Source organism: Balaenoptera acutorostrata, chromosome 8, assembly GCF_949987535.1.
Source record: "Balaenoptera acutorostrata chromosome 8, mBalAcu1.1, whole genome shotgun sequence".
Classification (NCBI taxonomy): Eukaryota; Metazoa; Chordata; class Mammalia; order Artiodactyla; family Balaenopteridae; genus Balaenoptera; species Balaenoptera acutorostrata.
Window position 1 is genome coordinate 96,369,758 of NC_080071.1, and position 22,259 is coordinate 96,392,016.

Genomic DNA, 22,259 nt, shown 5'->3' on the forward strand with positions numbered 1-22,259 from the left:
TGTGTTTGGGTGGGAGGGAGTAGCAGAGAGTATGTGGGAACGCTCTGGACTTTCCGCTCCACTCTGCAGGGAACTGCTCTAAAAAATAAAGTCTATTAAAAAGAAATTCACATCACATAAAATTAACCATTAGCCATTTTAAAGTGTACAATCAGTGGCATTTAGTACATTCACAGTGTTGTGTGACCGGCACCTCTATCCAGTTGTAGACATTTCACCACCACCAAAAGGCAGTTCCTACACAGTTACTCCCCAGCCCTGTCCCCTGAGCCCCTGACAACCACGAATCTAACTTCTGTCTCTATGAATTTGTCTAATCTGGACATCTCATACAAGTAGAATCATATAACACATGGCCTCTTACAACAGACTTCTTTCACTTCACGTTTTTTAAAATTTATCCACGTGGTAGTATGTATCAGTACTTCATTCCTTTTTAAGACTGAATGCTGTTCTGTCGTACGTACAGATCACATCTTCTTTACCCATTCGTCAGCTGACAGACACTTGGGTTGTTTCCACCTGTTGGCTACTGTAACCCGTGCTGCTCAGACCTTGCCTGTACAAGTCTTTGTCTGACTGTCTGTAAAGGGTTCTTCTCTTAACGCTACATCCCTCCCTGCCCTTAGATGAGTGCAGGCAAAGCAGATAAGTGAAGGAAGGGAATAGAAGTAAAGTTAACATGTAAATATCAAATTAACAATATTTACAGTCCTGACTAATAATAACAAATATTTAATACTATTTAAGAAACACCTGTATTAACATACTTTATCTCATATATCTCATATACCTTTATAATTCTGATGTAGAATTACATTATACATTATAATAGATATATCTCATATATCTTTATAATTCTGATGTAGAATTACATTATACATTATAATAGATATATCTCATATATCTTTATAATTCTGATGTAGACTTTATAATTCTGATGTAGACTTTATCACCTGCGTTTTATAGATCAGTAAAGCGAGACTCAGAAGGTTAAATAATTTGTCTGTGTTCACACAGCCAGTGAGGGTCAGCCAGCAATGGACTCCAAGTTTTCCAGACCCCACGCTGCCTCTCCCATCAAACTAGCAGTAGAGGTGAAAGAATGGGTGAGAAGTACACCGCCTTGATAAGTAACTCTCACCAAACGCTTACCTTGGTGAAGTCATCATGCAGAAGCTAATGGTTCAACAACCCTGGCTGTAACCACAAACTCAGAGAACCAAAGAGAGGCGTGGTTTCTCTGGGTGTGTATAGACTGGCCACCAGGGTCACTCCAGGCCCTTCCCCTCAGCTTACTCTCTGAAAGGACGCAGCTGCTCCAGCCCCTACCTGCCCCCAACCCAGTGGACCTGGACGCAACGCACATCCCAGAGTGGGCCCAGGTGTGCACGTACCTGGGGCCGGGTGCCTGGCCCTCTCCTCGGCGAGTCCCTGCAGACACTGGTCCCGCTCTTCCCGCAGCACCTGCAGCACAGCGCACAGCCGAGGGAGGGCTCCCACCTGCAAGCCCAAAGCCAAGAATGCTCGTCACTGCCATGAAGCTGAGTCTAGTACGCAGGGCAGGGCCAGACAATGGAGACTCAAAACGAGGAAGACAAACCAGTGAATATAACAAAAAAAGAGCATGCTCACAGATACAGACAACAAACTAGTGGTTACCAGCAGGGAGAGGGAAGGGGGGCAAGCTAGGGGCAGGGCAGTAAGAGGTACAAACTGCTAGGTATAAAATAAGCTACAAGGATACGTTGTACAACACGGGGTACAGAGCCCATATTTTACAATAACTATAAATGGAGCATAACCTTTAAAAATTGTGAATCCCTAATTGTACACCTATAGCCTATACAGTATCGTACAGCAACTATACTTCAATAAAAAAGACCTGTAAAAAAAGCAATGTAAACTAGAGACTTTGGTTAATGTATCAGTATTAGCTCAACAATTGTAACAAATGCACCACTTTTATGCAAGACATTAGTAATAGGAGACACTGGAGAGGAAGGGTTGAGGGGGTATATGGTCATTCTTTGTACTTTCTGCAGAATTTTTCTGTAAACCTAAATAAATCCTCTCAACAAAATAAATTATATTAATTTAAAAAAAATAAGTGGGAGGAATCAGTTCAGCTAGTTTAAAGACTCGCTGTATAGCTACAGTAATCAAAACAGCATGGTATTAGTAGAAGAATAGGCAACGGTGTTAAAGCGACTGGACAGCTACAGATAACAAAATGAACCTTGAACTAAGACTCATACCTTGTACACAAATTACCTCAAAATGATCATGGACTTGAGCGCAAAACATTAAACTAAAACTTTTAGAAAAAACATAGAAATTCTTCAAGATGTAGGGCCAGGCAAAGATTTCTTATACTTGATACCAAAAGCACGATCCATAAAAAGAAAAACTGATAAATCGGACTTCACTAAAATTTAAAACTTTTGCTCCAAGAAAAACCATGTTAAGAGGATGAAAAGGCAAGCTACAGATGAGGAGACGATATTTGCAATCTGCAAATTAGAACTAATATCTAGAACAGACAGAGAACATTCAAAACTCAATAGTAAACAAATTAAAAAATCTATTTAGGGACTTCCCTGGTGGCGCAGTGGTTAAGAATCTGCCTGCCAGTGCAGGGGAAGCAGGTTCGATCCCTGGTCCAGGAAGATCCCACATACTGTGGAGCAACTAAGCCCATGCACCACAACTACTGAAGCCTGTGTGCCCTAGAGCCCACAAGCTGCAACTACTGAGCCTGTGCTCTGGAGCCTGTGAGCCACAACTACTGAGCCCGTGTGCTGCAGCTACTGAAGCCCGCACACCTAGAGCCTGTGCTCCACAACAAGAGAAGCCACCACAATGAGAAACCCACGCACCGTAAAGAAGAGTAGCCCCTGCTCGCCACAACTAGAGAAAGTCCGCACGCAGCAACGAAGACCCAACACGGTCAAAAAAAAAAAAAATCTATTTAGAACATAGGCAAAATGCATGAAAAGACATTTCAGAAAAGACACACAGATGGCAAATAAGCACATGAAAAGATGTTCAACATTATTAGCTATTAGGTAAATGCAAATTGAAATCATAATGGGGTATCACTACATGCTTATCAGAATATCTAACATAAAAAATGACGACAATGCTAGCAAGGTTGTGGTGAAACTAGGTCACGGACACATTGCTGGTGGCACTGTAAAATGAGGCAACCACTCTGGAAAACAGGTTGACAGTGTCTTAAGAAAAGCTAAACATGCAACTATCATATGACCAGCCATTGCACTCTTGGGCATTTACCCTGGAGAAGTGAAAACTTATATTCACAAAAAAACCTGTACACTACTATTTGTAGCAGCTTTATTCCTAAGAGCCCAAAACTATAACAGTCTAGATGCCTTTCAATGGGTAAATGGTTAAACAAACTATGGTACCTCCATACTCTGAAATTCTACTCAGCAATTAAAAGGAACAAAGTAGTAATACATGGACCAACTTAAATGAATATCCAGAGAAATATGCTGAATGAAAAAAGCCAATCCCAAACGGTTACATACTGTATGATTCCATTTATATAACATTCTTTTTAAAATTTAATTATTTTATATTGGGGTATAGTTGATTTACAACCTTTGTGTTTGTTTCAGGTGTAGAGGAAAGTGATTCAGTTATACGTGCATCCATTCTTTTTCATATTCTTTCCCCATACAGGTTATTAGAGAGTACTGAGTAGAGTTCCCTGTGCTGTACAGTAGGTCCTTGTTGGTTATCTATTTTATATAGAGAAGTGTGTATATGTTAATCCCAAACACTTAATTTATCCCTCCACCCCCTTCCCCCTTTGGTAACCATAAGTTTGTACTCTATGTCTGTGAGTCTGTTTTGTAAATACGTTCATTTGTATCATTTTTTTTTAGATTTCACATCATTTATATAACATTCTTGAAACAGCAAAATTATATCTATAGAAATGGAGACCCTATTAGTGGTTGTCAGGAGTGAAGGGAGGGTGAGGGTGGGAGGGAGGGAGGTATGACTCTAACAGGGCACCATGAAGGGTCCTCAGGGTTGCAGACTTGTTTTGCATCTTGACTGGATCAACATCAGCATCATAGCGGGCCAGTCAAACCCCAGCTCACTTGCAAACACTAAGAAAGAAGTAAACACGCATTGCTATGTGCCACTGAGTTTTCGTGGCTGTTACACAGCACAGCTGACTGGCTAGGAGTGACGTTTCCCGAAAGTGGGTGGCCATGTGCATTGCCGGAAATGAAGAAAGGGGCGCTGAAGCAAAGAGGGTCTTGAGAGCGATGGAACAAGATGAGGAATGAGGGAACACCTACAATGAGAACCCCTCCAAGAAAAACTTAACTTCCTTTGTGTTTTTCCCTGGGACTATGGAAAAATAAACATCCGAAGACAGTTTAACTTTTTCATTCTACATTTTTCTTAAGTTGTAGTAAAATATACATAATATTTACCATTTTAACCGTGGTTTAGTGTACAGAGTTGTACAATGATCACCCCTATCCATCTCCAGGACTTTTCAACTGGCCCAACAGAAGCTCTGTACCAATTAAACAGTAACTATCCGTTACCCTTCCTGCAGCCCCTGGTAACCTCTATTCTACTTTCTGATTCTATGCATGTGTCTGTTCTAGGTACTTCATATAAATGGAGTCATGCGATATCTGCTCTTTTGTGTCTGGCTCATTTCACGTCCACATTGTAGCATCTATCAGAATTTCATTCCTTTTTAAGGATGACTACTATTCCATTGTATGGACAGGCCGCACTTTGTTCATCCATTCATCGCTGGGTTGTTTCCATCTCTTGGCTACTGTGAATAATGCAGCCAGGAACAGAGGTGTACAAATATCTTTTCGAGTCCCTGCTTTGATTCTTCTGGGTACATACCCAGAAGCAAAATGTGTGGATCATATGGTAATTCTGTGTTTACTTTTTTAAGAAACCACCACACTGTTTTCCACAGCAGCTGCCCCATTTTACCTTCCCGCCATCAATGCATAGAGTTCTAATTTCTCTACGTCCTCATCAACCTTTGTTATTCTGTGTTAAAAATATCCATCTTAGTGGGTACAAAATGGATCATCCCACATTTCTTTTACCCTTATCCTTCCATTAAAATTGAATAAACTGGGGCTTCCCTGGCGGTCTAGTGGTTAAGACTCCACGCTGCCAATACAGGGGGCCAAAAAAAATTTTTTAAGACAAAAAAGATGAAGAAGAGAAACAACCATCCTCTATAGTTCACCCCCTTTAAAAAAAAGTATTAAATATAATTTTACTTAAAATTCACAGAAGAAGAAACAAGTGAAGGTGAAAGTATTGCTAAAATTTATATAACATTTTCCTCAAAACAAGAGCTATTAGTACTGTAAAGTTCCCTTTAAACAGTTTTTAAAAATCAAGTTTGTCTCTCAGGGGAAAACATAGGCAGAACACTCTATGACATAAATCACAGCAAGATCCTTTTTGACCTACTCCTAGAGAAATGGAAATAAAAACAAAAATAAACAAATGGGACCTAATGAAACTCAAAAGCTTTTGCACAGCAAAGGAAACCATAAACAAGACGAAAAGACAACCCTCAGAATGGGAGAAAATATTTGCAAATGAAGCAACTGACAAAGGATTAATCTCCAAAATTTACAAGCAGCTCATGCAGCTCAATATCAAAAAAACAGGGGCTTCCCTGGTGGCGCAGTGGTTGAGAATCTGCCTGCCAATGCAGGGAACACGGGTTCGAGCCCTGGTCTGGGAAGATCCCACATGCTGTGGAGCAACTGGGCCCGTGAGCCACAACAACTGAGCCTGCGCGTCTGGAACCTGTGCTCCGCAACAAGAGAGGCCGCGATAGTGAGAGGCCTGCGCACCGCGATGAAGAGTGGCCCCCGCTCGCCACAACTGGAGAAAGCCCTCGCACAGAAACGAAGACCCAACACAGCCATAAATAAATAAATAAATAAACTAACCCCAGTCATTCTCAACTAATTCTTCAAAACAAAAACAAACAACCCAATCCAAAAATGGGCAGAAGACCTAAACAGACATTTCTCCAAAGAAGATATACAGATTGCCAGCAAACACATGAAAGGATGCTCAACATCACTAATCATTAGAGAAATGCAAATCACAACTACAATGAGGTATCATCTCACACCAGTCAGAATGGCCATCATCAAAAAATCTACAAACAATAAATGCTGGAGAGGGTGTGGAGAAAAGGGAACCCTCCTGCACTGTTGGTGCGAATGTAAACTGATACAGCCACTATGGAGAACACTATGGAGGTTCCCTAAAAAACTAAAAATAGAGCTGCCATACGACCCAGCAATCCCACTACTGGGCATATACCCTGAGAAAACCATAATTCAAAAAGAGTCATGTACCAAAATGTTCATTGCAGCTCTATTTACAATAGCCAGGGCATGGAAGCAACCTAAGTGTCCATCGACAGATGAATGGATAAAGAAGATGTAGCACATATATACAATGGAATATTACTCAGCCATAAAAAGGAACGAAATTGAGATATTTGTAGTGAGGTGGATGGACCCAGAGTCTGTCATACAGAGTGAAGTCAGAAAGAGAAAAACAAATATCGTATGCTAACACATATATACGGAATCTAAAAAAAAAAAAAAGGTCATGAAGAACCTAGTGGCAGGACAGGAATAAAGACGCAGATGTAGAGAATGGACTTGAGGACACGGGGAGGGGGAAGGGTAAGATGTGACAAAGTGAGCGAGTGGCATGGACATATATACACTACCAAATGTGAAATAGATAGCTAGTGGGAAGCAGCCTCATAGCACAGGGAGATCAGCTCGGTGCTTTGTGACCACCTAGAGGGGTGGGATCGGGAGGGTGGGAGGGAGATACAAGAGGGAGGAGACATGGGGATATATGTATATGTACAGCTGATTCACTTTGTTATACAGCAGAAACTAACACACCATTGTAATGCAATTATACTTCAATAAAGATGTTAAAAAAATACCAGTCCTATTCGTTCCCCCCCCCCCCGAGCCCTCCCTCCCACAGACCTCCTTCCTCTTCCCAACACCGGCCTGTGGTTTTGGGGGCCTCTCCCCGCTCCCCCGGCCAGAGTTCCATTTCCTGGACTCCCTTTTTCTTTACTCTTCTTCCTTGTTTTACAGAAGCATGTTCTCTAGTAACTTCCTAAGAAAGCACACGGAAGAAGTAAATTTTTGAACCTCTGAAGGAGTGAAAAAGCTCTTATTCACTTAATTATCAAATTAATTAATAATTTGGGGATAGAAAAGTCCAACCTGCAGAGAGAGAAAATAACAAGACAGACCCCAACATAAGAGAGGAAAGATGTCAGGAGAGGGTTCTGTGAGCTATTTTGGACTCTTAAATCCGAAAAGGTAATATCTGGGAGGAGATACAATGAAAACCTGTTGAATTCTGAAGGAGGTGAAGAAACGCATCACTTTGCTCATCACACTTTACAATATAATTACTCACCTGCCAACATTGAGACCGGAAAGGAATAGCTTCAAGGGGGAAACAAGAGAAATACTAGTTTATAGGATGAGAAAGTAAAAGAGGGAACTCGATCTTACAACCAGTTCGAAGCACAAAACGTCATCAAACACTTACTGGGTCCCCAGGACGAACCGCAATCAAAGGCGAACGGACGCGGGTCCTGCTCCCGGAGCTCACCGGCTCCAAGGAGTCAGAGTGGCCCGAGGCGGGAGCGCGAGGGGAAGGCAGCCGCCAGGTCACGATGGACCACCAGCAGCGGCAGGGGCCCCCGGGAGGCGGCTGCACCCGAGAAGTCATCCCCACAGAGCGGAGAGGATGCGGACGGACGTGACAGAGCCGGCGGGGGCCTGAGGGCCGGCTGAGGGCAGGGCCGGCGTGGCTTCCATGATGCGTCTGCTCTGGGTGCCTCGACAGCTCCAAGAACAGGGAAAACAAGGAAACAAGATGTAGGCCTGGGAGCTGAGGTGAGAGAAGTTTGGTTGAGCAAGACTGGGTTTGTGACGCGGTAAGACGGCCAAAGAAGCTCACACGGTAAGAGGGAGCAGACCCAGAAGACCAAGGGCCAGAGACAGCCTCGGGGAACAACCCGCACAGGCTGGGAATAATAGCGTAAGAAAGGACCACGCCAGAGGAGGGACCTTGCGCGAGAGGAGCCAGCCACGCGAGAAGGAACCAGCCACGCGAGAGGAGCTAGCCACGCGAGAGGAGCCAGCCACGCGAGGAGGAGCCAGCCACGCGAGAGGAGCCAGCCACGCGAGAGGGGCCAGCCACGCGAGAGGAGGGGCCTAGCCACTGGAGGGACCATGCGAGAGGAGGAACCTCTGGAGAGGCGTGGTGGGAACAGCGAAAGGTAGGAGCCAAGGCGGGGAAAGGGACAGGGTGTCCTGGCACGGAATGCTTCCAAAGGCTGGGGTCCCATGGGTGTCCTGCCCAGTTTGACCAGGACAGTCTGGGTGTGTGCCTGCTGCCTTGATCTCGTCATTCGTTAACGTCCAGCCCCTCTCATCAGTCACATGGTTCTCGGGTAGACCAAAGACCGCACCCTGTCTAATGAATGTGGCAACACAGGCACTGGTGACTGAAGCTCGTGGGTGGCGGGTGGGAGCCAGGGTGCGGCTGGCTGAGAAATGGGCGGAGGTGGAGGCAGGGGTCGTGGACGCTTCTTCTAAGACGACGCTGGGCGTAATAAGTCAGAGATGGAACTGTGGCCAGAAGGCCCAGAGTGCAGGGGGAGGACCCTGTGCCACCAGGCTTGGGAAGGTTGAGCAGCTGATGGAAAAAGCCAGTCAAGAGGAGGACAGTGAGAACTGGGCTGCCTCTGTGTCGGCTCAAGACACAAGTCACTGAGCGTGGTGGGGGCGGGGGTGGGAGCACGGGTGCAGGGATGGCCGTGGGCCGGAGCAGAGCCTCTGTTCCGCCTGGATGTGTTGTGGACAGGATATCTGTGTCCCCCAACGAATACACTGGTGCCCTAACCCCGGGTGTGGCTCTGTTTGGAGACGGGCCCATAAGGAGGTAATTAAGGTCAAATGAGGTCTAAGGGGGTGGCGCCCAGATCTGATAGGTTAGTGTCCTTATGAGAAGAGACACCAGAGGGCTCACTCTCTCTGTGCCCGCTCAGAGGAAAAGCCATGTGAGGATAAGGCAGTCGTCTGCAAGCCGTCTGGGGAGGGAGGGCTCCCCAGAACACGACCATGCTGGCCCTAGATCTGGGACTTCCAGCCTCCAGAACTATGAGAAGATAAACGTCCACTGTTTAAGGCCCGCAGTCTGTGGTGCTCTGTTATGGCAGCCCTTGTGAAGGAAGGGCAGGAGGAAGGGCACAGGAGGGTACCATTCAGACATATCTGTGAGTGCAAGATGTTGCTCAGAGGAAGTTCTTTCCCTGACTCTCAGGAAATGGGAGATAGACCCGGTCTGCTGAAAATGAAAGAGGAGGTGGTGAGGTCAGAAATCTGAGAAGACACCAGGGGGAGCCTCTGGGAGCCAAGGTAAAGAGAACTGATGCGGGGCACGCAGGGATTCTGGAGAAGTCTGGAAAACTCAGGAATCCTGGCAGCACGACGGGCAGGACATGATGCACCGGGGAGGTCCCTTCGCCAGAGGCCCCTTGGACTCTGTTAGACACGGCCTGTTGAAACTGGGTGGGTCCCAGGAGATCCCTGTTTTCTCGTGTCCTCTCGAATGCTGGGCAGCCCTCTGTTTGTCATGTAAGCAAGCAGATAGGATCTGAGTGTTGTGGGGCTTGCCTTGGGCTGCAGGTTGTTCCAGAGCCCGAGCCAAGGTCAGTGGTGAGAAACCTCAGCTTGCTAAGGGCAGGGGTGCAGGCACCAAACCAGGGGCCACTGCAGGGGCCGCTCTGTGGGCAGAGCTCCAATCCTGGTTATTAAGTCTGCACTTTCAACAAGGGGTGCCAGGAAGAAAGCTCTGCCCATCCCTGGCATGCGGGGAATACTGGGGACGGGACAGAGGGAGGGGAACTCTATCGCATCTCCTAAAGGGGGTGCCAAAGCCTAGAGGACTCCCCTAAACAGTGTGGGAAGCGCACCTCCTGCTGGACTTCGTGACCCCAAGCTCATCTCTGGCCCCCTCAATAAAACGCTGTGTGTAATCCAGTATTTTGTTTATGTTTTACGAAGTGATTAGATTAAACTGAAATTAGTGTCATTTTGCGGTTTGGGGGAGAATTTCACGACAGCGCCTTGGGCACCAGAAACCAGAGCGGCCTCTCTTTGGGAGCAGACGCACATGCTGGCTAAGAACAGCTGGGTTTGGGTCCTCACGCCACCGTGTCCAGCTGGGTGACCTTGACCAATGGCTTCACCTCTCTCTGAGCCTTTGTTTCATGTGCACAGCGAGGATACTGATTGTTGGTGTGAGAAGTAAATCAGACAATGCCAGGAAGGACTGAGCAGAGTACCTGGTGTGAAGTAAGTGCTCAGTAAGGGAAGCCTTCACCATCTTCACCATCATCGTCATCAGTCACGTTAATTTAGGGACAGTAAACACTCAAAAAGAAACCCACAAATACTTCTCAGAATATTGTCCAAAACTCCCAGTGACTTTCCTCTAAGAGGCTGCAGTAGCCAGATCCTCCTGTGACCTTTGCAGGCCTTCCTAAAACTCTGCTCACCCAGCTGCCACAGAGCTCGTCAGCCTCTGGGTCCAGATGCAGCCCAGAGAGGGGTGGGGACCACCATGTGTGCCAGACCCCATCCTTGGAGTTTCTGTGCCGTCAACTGAGAAGGAATGAAGGTGGGGAGGGGGAGTGGGAAGGGAGGGTGGAGAAGCCCAAGGAACCCATGCCCTGGAGAAGTCTTCTTGTCTGGAAATGGGTCTCCATCGGGTACACCTGCTTCTGTCCTCCGGCTCAGATTCCCTGTCACCAACCCCACTACCCTGAATCCAACATCCAGTGACACCGATTGTGAATCCTGTTCACGCGTTTCCCCTGAAACATAACATTTAAGACAGTGGTTCTCAACCAGGGCAGTTTTGCCCTGCCTGCTCCCCGAGGATATTTGGCAGTGTCTGGAGACACTTTGTGTTGGAACGACTTGGAGAGGTGGTACTGGCTTCTGGTGGCTAGAGTCCGGGGACGCTGCTGGACAGCGCACAGGGCACAAGACAGCACCGCCTCCGCCCCACCCCCTGTCTCCACCCCCTCGTTCCCTCCCGTGCCAGGGGAGGGCCTAGCTCTCTTCCCAGCACCCCTTGTGAAAAGCCCAGGTTTAATATCCAGAATTACCACGTCAAAGTTAAGAAACCCTGCTTGAAGGAAAAAGCAGCCCTGCACCCCCCTTAACTCAGGTTCTCGGATGGGCAGCTTGCCAGATGCCCTGGATTAAAAAGCCCTCCCCTGAGTGACGACTCCTCCTTTCCTGACACATTTATGTACAGTTTTGTAAGCAAGGATTGCTTTCAAGATGTCATGCTTCACTACCTGTTGCTATATGAAACTGTCCCAGCTGAGGACAGCCACTATGGATAGCACCATCATTTCATTCACTCACTCATGCATTCATTCAGCCCACACACACTCATTGACTCCCCCTTACGCTGGGACAGGCTCTAGGGACACAGGATGAGCGAGACTAAGTCTCAAGGCTCAAGCTCGAAATGAACATATTGGGGAGGACAGATGTGCTGGTAAATAATGACAATAGTGTTCCAGGTAGAAGTCCTCATGAGAGGCACGGGTGGGGACAGGCGAGCTGTGGCCAGGGTTTCCTACCCAGGTCTCAGAAACCTGCCCCATCAGCCATCAGCACTTGTTAGTCCACTGGCAAGGGACCCTCCCGACATCACCCTGTGTGGAAAGGCGGGGGAGGGGACAGTAATAAGCATTTGGCCTTAGTGACTGCCCCTCCCCCCAGTTAGAAAGATGCCTATGATTTCCCTCAAGAGGGAGCACGAAATGAATAAAGAATTGTTTGAATGCCCTTCAATTTCAAAATCGAATGTCTGACGCCTCAAACAAACAGGAAAAAAAAAGCAGGGTTTCATAGGCTGGGAAATACTCCAACCGAGGTAGGTCAGTTCCACTCCTATTTGTTGAAGGAGTTCTCTGCCAAGAAGTGTGAACCTCAGGTCTGGATAAGCCCATAAAATCACCAGAGAACCAAGACTTACACACAGGAATCCACCTCAAAGAACACAAAGCGGTACAGGAGTGGACGAAAATGCACGTGAAGACAAGGGGCGTCCCGGACAGAGCTCTGGGCTCCAGTCTCAGCGCTGCCACAAACCAGCTGATGTGGAGCAGGTCCCTGCTCTCTGGGGGTCTCAGTTTGCTCCCCTGTAAAAGGAGGTAACTGGACCAGGGCATAATAAGCATCCTTCCAAGGCACACAGAAGACTTGAACCAAGGGGAGGCTCTCTTTTCCCCTCTGTTTATTCCTGAGATAACACCGGGGTCCCCTTGAGATTAAAATGTAGGTTGAACCTCAGTCCTGAAGCCCAGCTACCTGTCGATTTCTTCTGATAACCGCAGAGTTACTGCAGATACTTAAAAAGGAGGCTGGGAGGATCACCAAGAGGGAGCGGCTGCCTCCCAGCCCTGGGCACCGAATAACAACACACCTGGAGGCTGCACCGGGCTTCGAACTGTCCGCACCGTCTCAGGTGGCGTTTCCCCAAAGTGGGAGCTTAGACTAACGAGCGGGTGCTGTTGCCCTAGCACCTTCCAACTCCAGCCCTAGGACAAGAGGCTCCAAGTTACAAGCGAGCTGGGAACAAGCCCCAAAGCCCACCCTGGATGCCACAGAGCCGCCCCTCCTGCGTGCCAATGCTCCCGTCAGCTCGGGAAGCAGGTCTTTCTTGCAGTCAAACAGGACAGGACTACAGGAAGGCGAGGTCACTGGACGCCAGGAAGGACTTGCCCAGGACAGAGACTGCAGACTCAGAATTAGGTTCCCAAGTGCTTTCCCTGGGAAGTTTCTTGCGACAGAGGCCCCGGGGGCCAGTTTGGAGGGCTGGTGGGAAAGAGTGGTTCTGGAATCTGTGCGCCCACTTCCCAACCCCCCGCCCTCGCTTCCAGCCAGCCAGTCTGGGTGCAGCCACTCTCCCATTCACAAATCCCGCAGGGAGAGGCCCGGATTCCCTGGAGTTTCTGAGAAAGAAAGAAAAACACGCCACCCACTCTGCTGCCTTCTCTTTTCTCGGCCAGCTCCTCCCTGGGCCTGGTTTGGGGAGACCAGCTGCTCCCAGGAGTCCCCAGACACACAGACACTGGGGAGCCAAACCCACAGGAGAGGCGAGGGGAAGAGCTGCAGACCCGGTCCCATCACGGAACCAGCAGCGGCTGCGGCCAAAGCTTTCGGAGGTCTTCCCATCCGCAGCCCGGTGTGTGTGCAAATGTCAAGGCTTTGGAGCAGACGGATTGGGTTCCAGTTGTCTTTTCTCGGGGCAAGATTTTTGGTCTTTCCAAGTCTCGCTTTCCTTGTCCGCAAAGTGAGGGTGAAAACATCAACCTCTAAAGGCGATGATGAGGTTTCACGGCAATAACGCAGGCAAAGCGCCCGGCACACAAAACGCACGGCCAGGGGCGGCTCCAGAGCCCCGCCTAGGAGGGCCCCGGAGGCGCAGCCGGGAGGAAGGGGTGGGCTGGAGGGCAAGGGGGTTATCTCGGCGCTGCCTGCGCCCGCGCTCACGCCGATGGTGTTTTGGAGGAGCGGGCCCTCCGGAGAGGAGCGGAGAGAGATCGTAGCTGTGGGGGACGCATGCGGAGGAAGGGCTCCCACTCCCCAGCGGAAGATCTGGGGGCCCCCATCCCCCCACCCCGCGCGGGACCCGCGGAGGCGCGCGTACTCACGGCGTGCGCGGCGCAGGCGAGCAGCAGCAGCGGCGGCAGGAGGGCGCGCATGCTGCCGCGTGCGCTCCCTGGGCGCCCCGACGGCCGCCGGCCCGCGCGCACCGCCCGTTCCGGGCTCAGCGCTCCCCGCCTCCTCTCGGACCCTGGCCGGCCGCCGCGCCCCGGGGAGTCATGGCCCCACCCGGGACTTCGCCTCCTCGGACCAGGTGGCCGCGAGCCACGCCGCCCGGCCGGTTGATAAGGACGCGGCGCGGCGTGCGCTCCTCCGCCCACCGCGGCTGGCTGGGGGCCCGCGCGGAGGTCGGCGGCGGAAGAGGCAGCAGGAGGGCGCGGCCGCAGCGGCTCCCACGGGCTCGGCCTGCCCCGCCGCCACACCCCCACGGGCGGAAAGGGCCCTCCCCAAAGCCCGGGTCAGCCCCGCCGCCGCCGCCGCGCAGCGTGCGCCGCCTTTTAGAGCCTCTGTTCTCCGGAACAATACGTCTAATAAAACCCACCTACCTTCCGGTGAAAGAAGGTGGGGCGAGTGCCCTGTGACACAGCGGGCGCTTGGGAAATCGCTATGGCATCTATTCTGGGGGGCAGCTACTCTATTTCCGATTTTCACTTTATTTTTCTTTCTGATTAGTTACACACGCTCATTCCAGAAAGTTGCACACCCATCACACTGAGAAGCCTTTGATGATCAGGTGAGACGGAGGAAGGCCATCCGGTGTACCCAGGCGTTTGGGGCTGTGCTGGGGGCTTTGTGCTTCCTGGTGTCCCCGGGAGGCTAATTCAGCATCAGGCAGGTGTGTCCGGCAGCCGCTCATCCTGAGTCTGAGGCCTCAGGTGTCCTGGAGGCTGGCTTTTAGCCTCTCGGTACAAGGCATCTTCAAATGGCTTTTGTGGACCCAAGTTTTTCTTCTTCTGCCCTGGTGCCCATTCCCTTTCCTCGTGTCTCTCCTATCTAGATCTTTCTCTCAGGCACTTAAAGTCCGTCAGCTCATTGAATTCCCCCCTCCCCCCACCCGCTCCCGAACACGTGGAGGTGAGGCGAGCTCTGCGTGATTGACGCATTTGGGATAAGGATTGGCCTGAGGTTCTGCACCCGTGCGCACACGCACGCGCACGCACAGCGCTCCCACTAGCAGAGAGCCCATAACTGGATTGCCCTGGGCCAGGCTGTCATTGGAGGTCAAGGTTCTGACTGCCTTGATCCAGTGTGGTCAGTGGCCGGTGGTGGTTTTCATCTCATTCCAGCCCACAAGGATAAGCCACATTCTCCACCAGTATCAGTGACAAACCCACTTGCCTGCAAGTATAAGCCATATTCTCCAAGACCAACGTTATCACTAATAAAAGTGATATTGGGCCCCATCTGTCTTAATCGTATTTCTCAACTGGTTCAAGATTCAGGCTGGAAAAAAAGTTATCATCTGGGTTTCCCTAAACCCTGACGTCATAAACGTGCATTAGAAAGTGCGTGAGTCAAAGACGCGCCATTCTTACTGTGTGGACTTTCGTGTTACTTGAATAGTTTCTGTAACCACCGTGCGTATTGCTTTTTCGATGGAAAGACAAAAAAAGGAAACAATACAAAATGCAGTCTGTGCTCTATACCGGAACCTCGTGATCGCCAGTGAAAAAGCAAAAGGACATTTGTTCTGGGCAATTCAATCAATTTCTGGCCTGTGGCAAGCCATTCTTCCTTAAATAGGATGCTCTGTCTCTCAGGGTATTGAGAAAAAGATCTGAAATGCTCTGTGGGAAGCCGTGGATGCAGTCAGTGGCTTTGTAAAACCTGCCTGAGAAAACAGTTTCAGGATAGGAGTGGAAGGGAGAAGGTAGGGAACTAACCACGTATTTAATACCCGCCATGTGCTAGGGAGTCTTTTAATAATTTGGGGTGTGTTACCGTAGCCAGTCCTCCAAGACTCAATGAGAGGCATTCACTTTCTTTGATGAATAGGATGGAAACTGGAGGCTTGGGGAAGATAAACACTTGCCCCAGTAACACAGCCCAGGACTGAGCCCAAAGCCCCGGCCCTGCATCCTTCGCGGGGCGCTAGGATTTCTCTCAGTCGTGAAGATGACTTCCTTACCCTCAGGGTTTCCAAAGTTCTTTTGCCTGCAGCTTCTCATTTGATCCTCAAAACAACTCCGGGGGTCGGTAGGACCAACGATCAGGGGCTGCAGGAGAGGGAGACCCCATGGCTCACATGGTTTCATTGAAGAGTTTAATGAAAGGACACCGTGCAGAGGTGTGGGCAGGACCAAGGGAACCAAGAGGGGACGTGAGGTGCCAGGGGTCAGCAGCAGTGGGCCTGACGGGCGACAGAGACTCTCTCCTTGACCACACTGTGGTCGGGCTCCTCTGAGCCTCTTCTCGACTAGGCTCTGACCTTGGCCCCGTCTGTCTTTGGCGTGCACGCCCAGCCTCAACAAGACTCTGGCCGTCGGTTACTGGGAATCCTCCCCGCTTGATGTCTGGTCAAGCTCCCCGTCCCCCACCTTTGATGTCTCATCCTGCCCTGCCTTCAGCAAGAAGGCTGTTCACTCAGTTTAGCAGGAAGTCTCCCTGCCTTGACGTCTCCTCTTAGTAGTCTTCCATACACTGCCGCCCTCACCCTGCTCCCTGGCTACGAATCCCCATTTGTTCCTGTTGTATTTGAAGTTGAGCCCCAGCTCTCTACCCTATTGCAATACCTCTGTTGTAACAGTCTTTTTTTAAATTAATTTTTATTGGAGTATAGTTGACTTACAATGTTGTGTTAGTTTCTGCTGTACATACAGCAAAGTGAATGTTATACGTATACATATATCCACTCTTTTTTAGACTTGTTACCCATATAGGTCATTACAGAATATTGAGTAGAGTTCCTTTTGCTATACAGTAGGTTCTTATTAGTTATCTATTTTATATATAGTAGTGTGTATAAGTCAATCCCAACTTCCCAATATATCCCTCCCTCCCCTTATCCCCTGGTAATCTGGATGTTTGTTTTCTACAGCCGTGACTCTACTTCCGTTTTGCAAATAAGTTCATTTGTACCCTTTTTTTAGATTCCACATATAAGCAATATCGTATGGTATTTGTCTTTCTCTGTCGGACTTAACTTCACTTAGTATGACAATCTCTAGGTCCATCCATGTTGCTGCAAATGGCATTATTTCATTCCTTTTTATGGCTGAGTAATATGCCATTGTGTATATATACCACATCTTCTTTATCCATTCCTCTGTCTATGGACATTTAGGTTGCTTCCCTGTCCCTGGCTATTATAACACTCTTGAATAAAGGCTTCCTTACTGTTTTGACAAGAGGCAGAATAATCTTCCTTTAACAAGGAGCAAAGAGGGAAAGCAGTGTCCCCCGAAGTTGGCAAGAGCTGCCCTTGGGAATGCAGCCCCTGTCACAACTGTGGCCTGGCAAGGGGTCAGGTTGGGATAAATACCCTGACCTCTCTTCTGCCCGTGGAAACTCCTGGCGATGTCTTCCATCGGCTGGAACCCAAAGCCAGAAACAAGGCAGACAGAGGGGGAAGAAACCGTCCACAGAGTTTAACCTCCTGCGTGGAGAAGGTAGGGATGAGGCAAAAGGAGAATAACCCCTCTTGGATATATCATTGTACCCATTTAACAGATGAAGAAGCCAAAGTGGATGGGGCCAGAGGTCCAGATCACACAGGACTGTCTGTACTGAAACGCTGGTCTTTTGATTCCCAGCCCTGAGTTGTCTCCATCACGCTTATACCCCTTACACCTGAATCTAGTGATGGAAAATCAGAGCAATGATTTACTACCCTTTCGAAGTCCTGGGGACTAACTGGGCTCGGCAGGCAGTTCTGGTTCGGGGTGTCTCACGTGGTCGCAGTCAGAGTCACCGTAAGACATGCTTGCTTGGATGGCTGGGGCTGGAGTGGCTGGGGTTCCTCGGTGTCCCCCTCTACCTCTGCGTGGATCTCTGCGTGCTCCCTCCACACGGTCCCAGCGTCAGGCAGCTTCAGGGTGCCTGGGCTTCTTCTTTTTTTTTTTAACTTATCTTTTATTTATTATTTATTTATTTATTTTTGACCACACTGTGTGGCATGTGGGATCTTAGTTCCCCGACAAAGGATCGATCCTGCGGCCCTTGCATTGGAAGCCCAGAGTCCTAACCACTGGACCACCGGGGAAGTCCCCTGCCTGGGCTTCTCACATCGTGGCTCTTGATCCCCAAGGTGCTTGTCCCAAGAAAGAGCAGGTGGACAGTGTACCGTCATTTATGACGCAGCCGCGGAGGTCATGCAATGCTGCTTCCGCTGCTTTCTGTCGTCTAGACAATCACAGAAGCCGCCCCGGTTCAGCGCGAGGCAGGATAGATGCCGCCTCGTGATGGGAGAGTAGGCAGATCCTGGAGGGGCACGTGAGACCCTAAGTACTGCTAGGTGGAATGTGGAAAGAAACTGTATGTCCACCCTCTAAATTCATTATAACCCCTATGAGCGACAGAGAGGGGCGTCTCTTTGATTTTGATGATTTTCTAGGTCTTCAGTTCTATCCCTTTCTCCAGGTTACACTGCAGAGGTGGAGTGGGGCATATAAACCTAAGTCATGACCACCTCAAACCCTAGAAGTCATGTTCTCACAACAATAACTTAAAAGTTACCCTGAAACTCTAATTTGAAAAGATATATTCACCCCAATGTTCATAGCAGCACTATTTACAGCAGCCAAGACATGGAAGCAACCTAAATGTCCATCGACAGAGGAATGGATAAAGAAGATGTGGTATATATAAACAATGGAATACTACTCAGCCATAAAAAAAGAATGAAATAATGCCATTTGCAGCAACATGGATGGACCTAGACATTATCATACTAAGTGAAGTAAGTCAGAAAGAGAAAGACAAATACCGTATGATATCATTTATATGTGGAATCTAAAATATGATACAAGTGAACTTATTTACAAAATAGAAACAGACCTACAGATATAGAAAACAACATAAGTTTACCAAAGGGGAAAGGGGGTGGAGGAAGGATAAATTAGGAGTTTGGGATTAGCAGATACAAACTACTATATATAAAATAGATAAACAACAAGGACCTACTGTATAGCATGGGAACTATACTCAATATTTTGTAATAACCTCTAATGGAAAAGAATCTAAAAAGAATATCTATCTATCTATATATTATATATCTGAATCAGTTTGCTGTACACCTGCAACTAACACAACATTGTAAATCAACTATACTTCAATGAAAAAAAATTTTTAAAGTTACCCTGAGGATGGGAGATCCCGTATTTGGTTCCAGGGTAACTTGTTCCCTAACTGTTTCATACAGATATTCTTATCACCCCTGTAAGGCAGAATGTAAGGCTAAATACTGAAGGGCACCAGAACATCACCCCAAATGTGTCACTTTGGCATAAGGATTCTTTTGAGCTAAAGGGAATTGAGAACCAGCAGACACAGGAAACGCTCTTCACCTCCCCAGAACTGCCCAAAAGTAAAGTACAAAGGTGCCCTTTTGTAAAGGAAATTTCCATTTATAAGAAGTCTCTAACAGGAAGAGAGCTACTCCTGAAGACGAGTCTTATCACCTGAGAGAGTCTTACCTGCACAGCGAGACAAACCTCATTCACCATCCAGCCACCCCTCCTTCCTAGCTCACCTCCCCACCCAGAAGCACCGAAACCACTTTTCCTTTGTTTAGCCTAAGACGGTATATAAACCTCAATCATCTGGGGACTTCCCTGGTGCCCAGTGGTGAAGACTCCGCGCTCCCAAAGCAGGGGACCCGAGTTCGATCCCTGGTCAAGGAACTAGATCCCACATGCCGCAACTAAGACCCGGCGCAGCCAAATAAATAAATAAATATTTTTAAAAATAATAAATAAACCTCAATCATCTGGCTGCCTCCTGGACTCTGGTTTCCTTGTGAAAGTCCGTGCATAAGTGGGTAATTAAAACTGTTTTTTTCTCTTGTTAATCTGTCTTTTATCAGATTGATTCTCACAGGCTTCAGCCATTGAACCTGGGAGGGGAGAGGGAATAAGATTTCTCCTCCCCTACAATGCAAATCCCCACCCCCTACCAAAATGAAATATAAACATTTCCCTGGCATCAAAAGGGAAAGAGAGCTTTTCTTCTCTCCCTTTTCTTTCAACATTTCCTCTAGAAAACTTATAAATCCCATTTGTCTCTTCGAGATGTATGTAAATGTTTATAAAAGCTCAATAGCCTCTTGCCAGTTTTGCAACCCAGGAATGTCTTTCATGAAGGTCTTGGAACCATCTCTTTGCAATGTGAATGTCAAGGAGGATGGTGCCTGTCTTCCTAAAACTGTGGGAGTTTAGCCCAAGCACTTGGCTCCAAGTGGTAATTTCCTGCTTGTCAAAAAGATAGGAGAAGTTTTATTTTTCCTTTGGTAAAGACCATTAGCATGTGTGCTATGGATTGTGTCTGTCTGGCTTTATAAAAGGGTAAGATTTCTATTTGTCTTTGCCATGGGATTGCCAGTGATGTGCATCAGAGTCTGGTTATTAATGGTCACTCAATAATAAAACTGATTCATTCTTTTCTTCATTTTGTGGAGAGGGGTCACGTGGTTGGCTGGAGATTTATTTTTAACTACTTCAACAAGAAATTAGGAGATATATTTATATATATATATATATATATTTTTTTTTTTGGCCTGTTGTCAATAGCGATAAACACTTGTTAGAGAACTTAACTAAGCACATCCACTCAGTGCTTATTTACTGAGCAGCTACTCTGTTCCAGGTGCAGTGCCACACCAACAGAGGCCTGGGGAAATTGCCTGCACGAAGCCCATGGTGCTGTGATTGCACCCCCCTCCCAGGAGGCCGGGAAGGATGACTGAGGCTGGTGGTCAAGACTTCAGAAGTTTGCACAACCACACATTTAACAAACCTATTGGTTGGCTGAAGTAAGCAACTGCAGAATGTATGGTGGGTATCATAAACTGGGATAAATTCTATGGGAGCGTATACATACTAAAGGACCAGACTAAGCCTTGAGGGTTAATGTATTAGGCTGTCATGTCACTCATCATTTTTGTAGATAAATTACATTTGGATAGTGATGATTTTACAAGGTTCAACCTCCTAGGCGTGTGTTGGTGTGTCTGGCCAACCGCCATTCCCTCTTCTTCTGCTACAAGGAGCTCCCTTGGCCATCCCCACTCGCAGACCACGTGGCTTGGGTGGGGCTTGCACCACCGGCAACCCAGGCGTAAGCATGTGACCCAGACCTGGGCAAGGAGAGTCGCCCCCACCAACTGACCACAGTGACTGCTTCAGCGATGGACACACGGCTGAAGCAGGGCCAATAGGAGTGGCACCAACAGAACCTACGTGATGGCATATTACGCAGAAGCTGGTAGCAAGATGGCAGCCTTTCAACGTTATGGAGAGACCCAAGGGACAAAGAAGCCATCCTCTGGCACCCGCACGCAGCTCTGGCGGACACCTCGATAGATAGGTAGGTAGGTAGATAGATACGTAGATAAATAGATAGATAATTTTTATTACTTTATTTTATTTTTAAATGAAGTATCGTTGATTTACAGTGTTGTGTTAATTTCTGCTGTACAGCAAAGTGAATCAGTTATACATACATATGTATTCTTTTTCATATTCTTTTCCATTGTGGATTATCACAGGGCATTGAAGAGAGTTCCCTCAGACTGATAGTTTTTAAACTTTTATTTTTTTAACTTTTGAATTCATTTCTGTCACTTGTAACAAAAAGAGCCCTGCATACACTATGGAAGCTTCCCAGGGCAGTGATGCTTGAGCTGCAGGGGCTGGTTTGGGGGCGGGGGGACGAAGAGAGTGCTGGGGGAGGGGTGGGAGGGGGGGTGAGGAGCTGGCCTGGGGGTCCAGCTCTAAGCCCCCTGAGCGACTGCACCAGTGAAACCTCACTGAACTTGCTCTGCCCCTGCAGCTACTCAATGAACCAAGCAAAAAGGCCTGTTCTGCCCTGCGTGTGGGCTCCTCTGGGACTCAGGCTCACGCACTGTAGATGAGCCGTAAATGATGGGCCGGCACGCTTTCCTATTCCGTGCTGAAGTGCAAAGGTGCACGCTGACGTTTGCGTGAGCTTTTAGGGCTCGGGCTCACTGGTTACTGTGGCATGGGCACTGGCTTTTTCAGGAAAGCAGTTTTTACTTGACCTCTCTAACTTCCCTCCTCCATTTGTCAGCATCCTTTTAAACATTTGTATGAAATATTAGCATTAAAACGGATCAGATAAAAGAGAGCAAATAAAACCACGTCTGAAAGACAGTGTTGCTAGTGCTGTCCAGGCCTTATCTTCACTGGGCGGAGCAAAGGAAGGTCAGGTGCACGCTGGCCTCCCGGAGGCTCACTGCGTTTCTGCCTACTAAGGCGGTTTGACTTGGCACACAGAAAAGAAGGT

General features: G+C 48.2%; 1 protein-coding gene across 1 annotated transcript in view; it reads right to left on the minus strand.

The window, feature by feature from the left end:
- SCTR (secretin receptor) overlaps positions 1-13,912 on the minus strand; it is a 65,952-nt gene extending 52,040 nt beyond the window's left edge. Inside the window, exons 1-2 of the mRNA XM_057551324.1 lie at positions 13,847-13,912; positions 1,398-1,503 (exon numbers count right to left, since the gene is read on the minus strand). Of these exons, the coding sequence (XP_057407307.1) occupies positions 1,398-1,503; positions 13,847-13,897 (157 nt within the window). The 5' untranslated portion in view covers positions 13,898-13,912. The remainder of the gene's footprint in view (positions 1-1,397; positions 1,504-13,846) is intronic.
- Between the last annotated feature and the right edge of the window lie 8,347 nt (positions 13,913-22,259).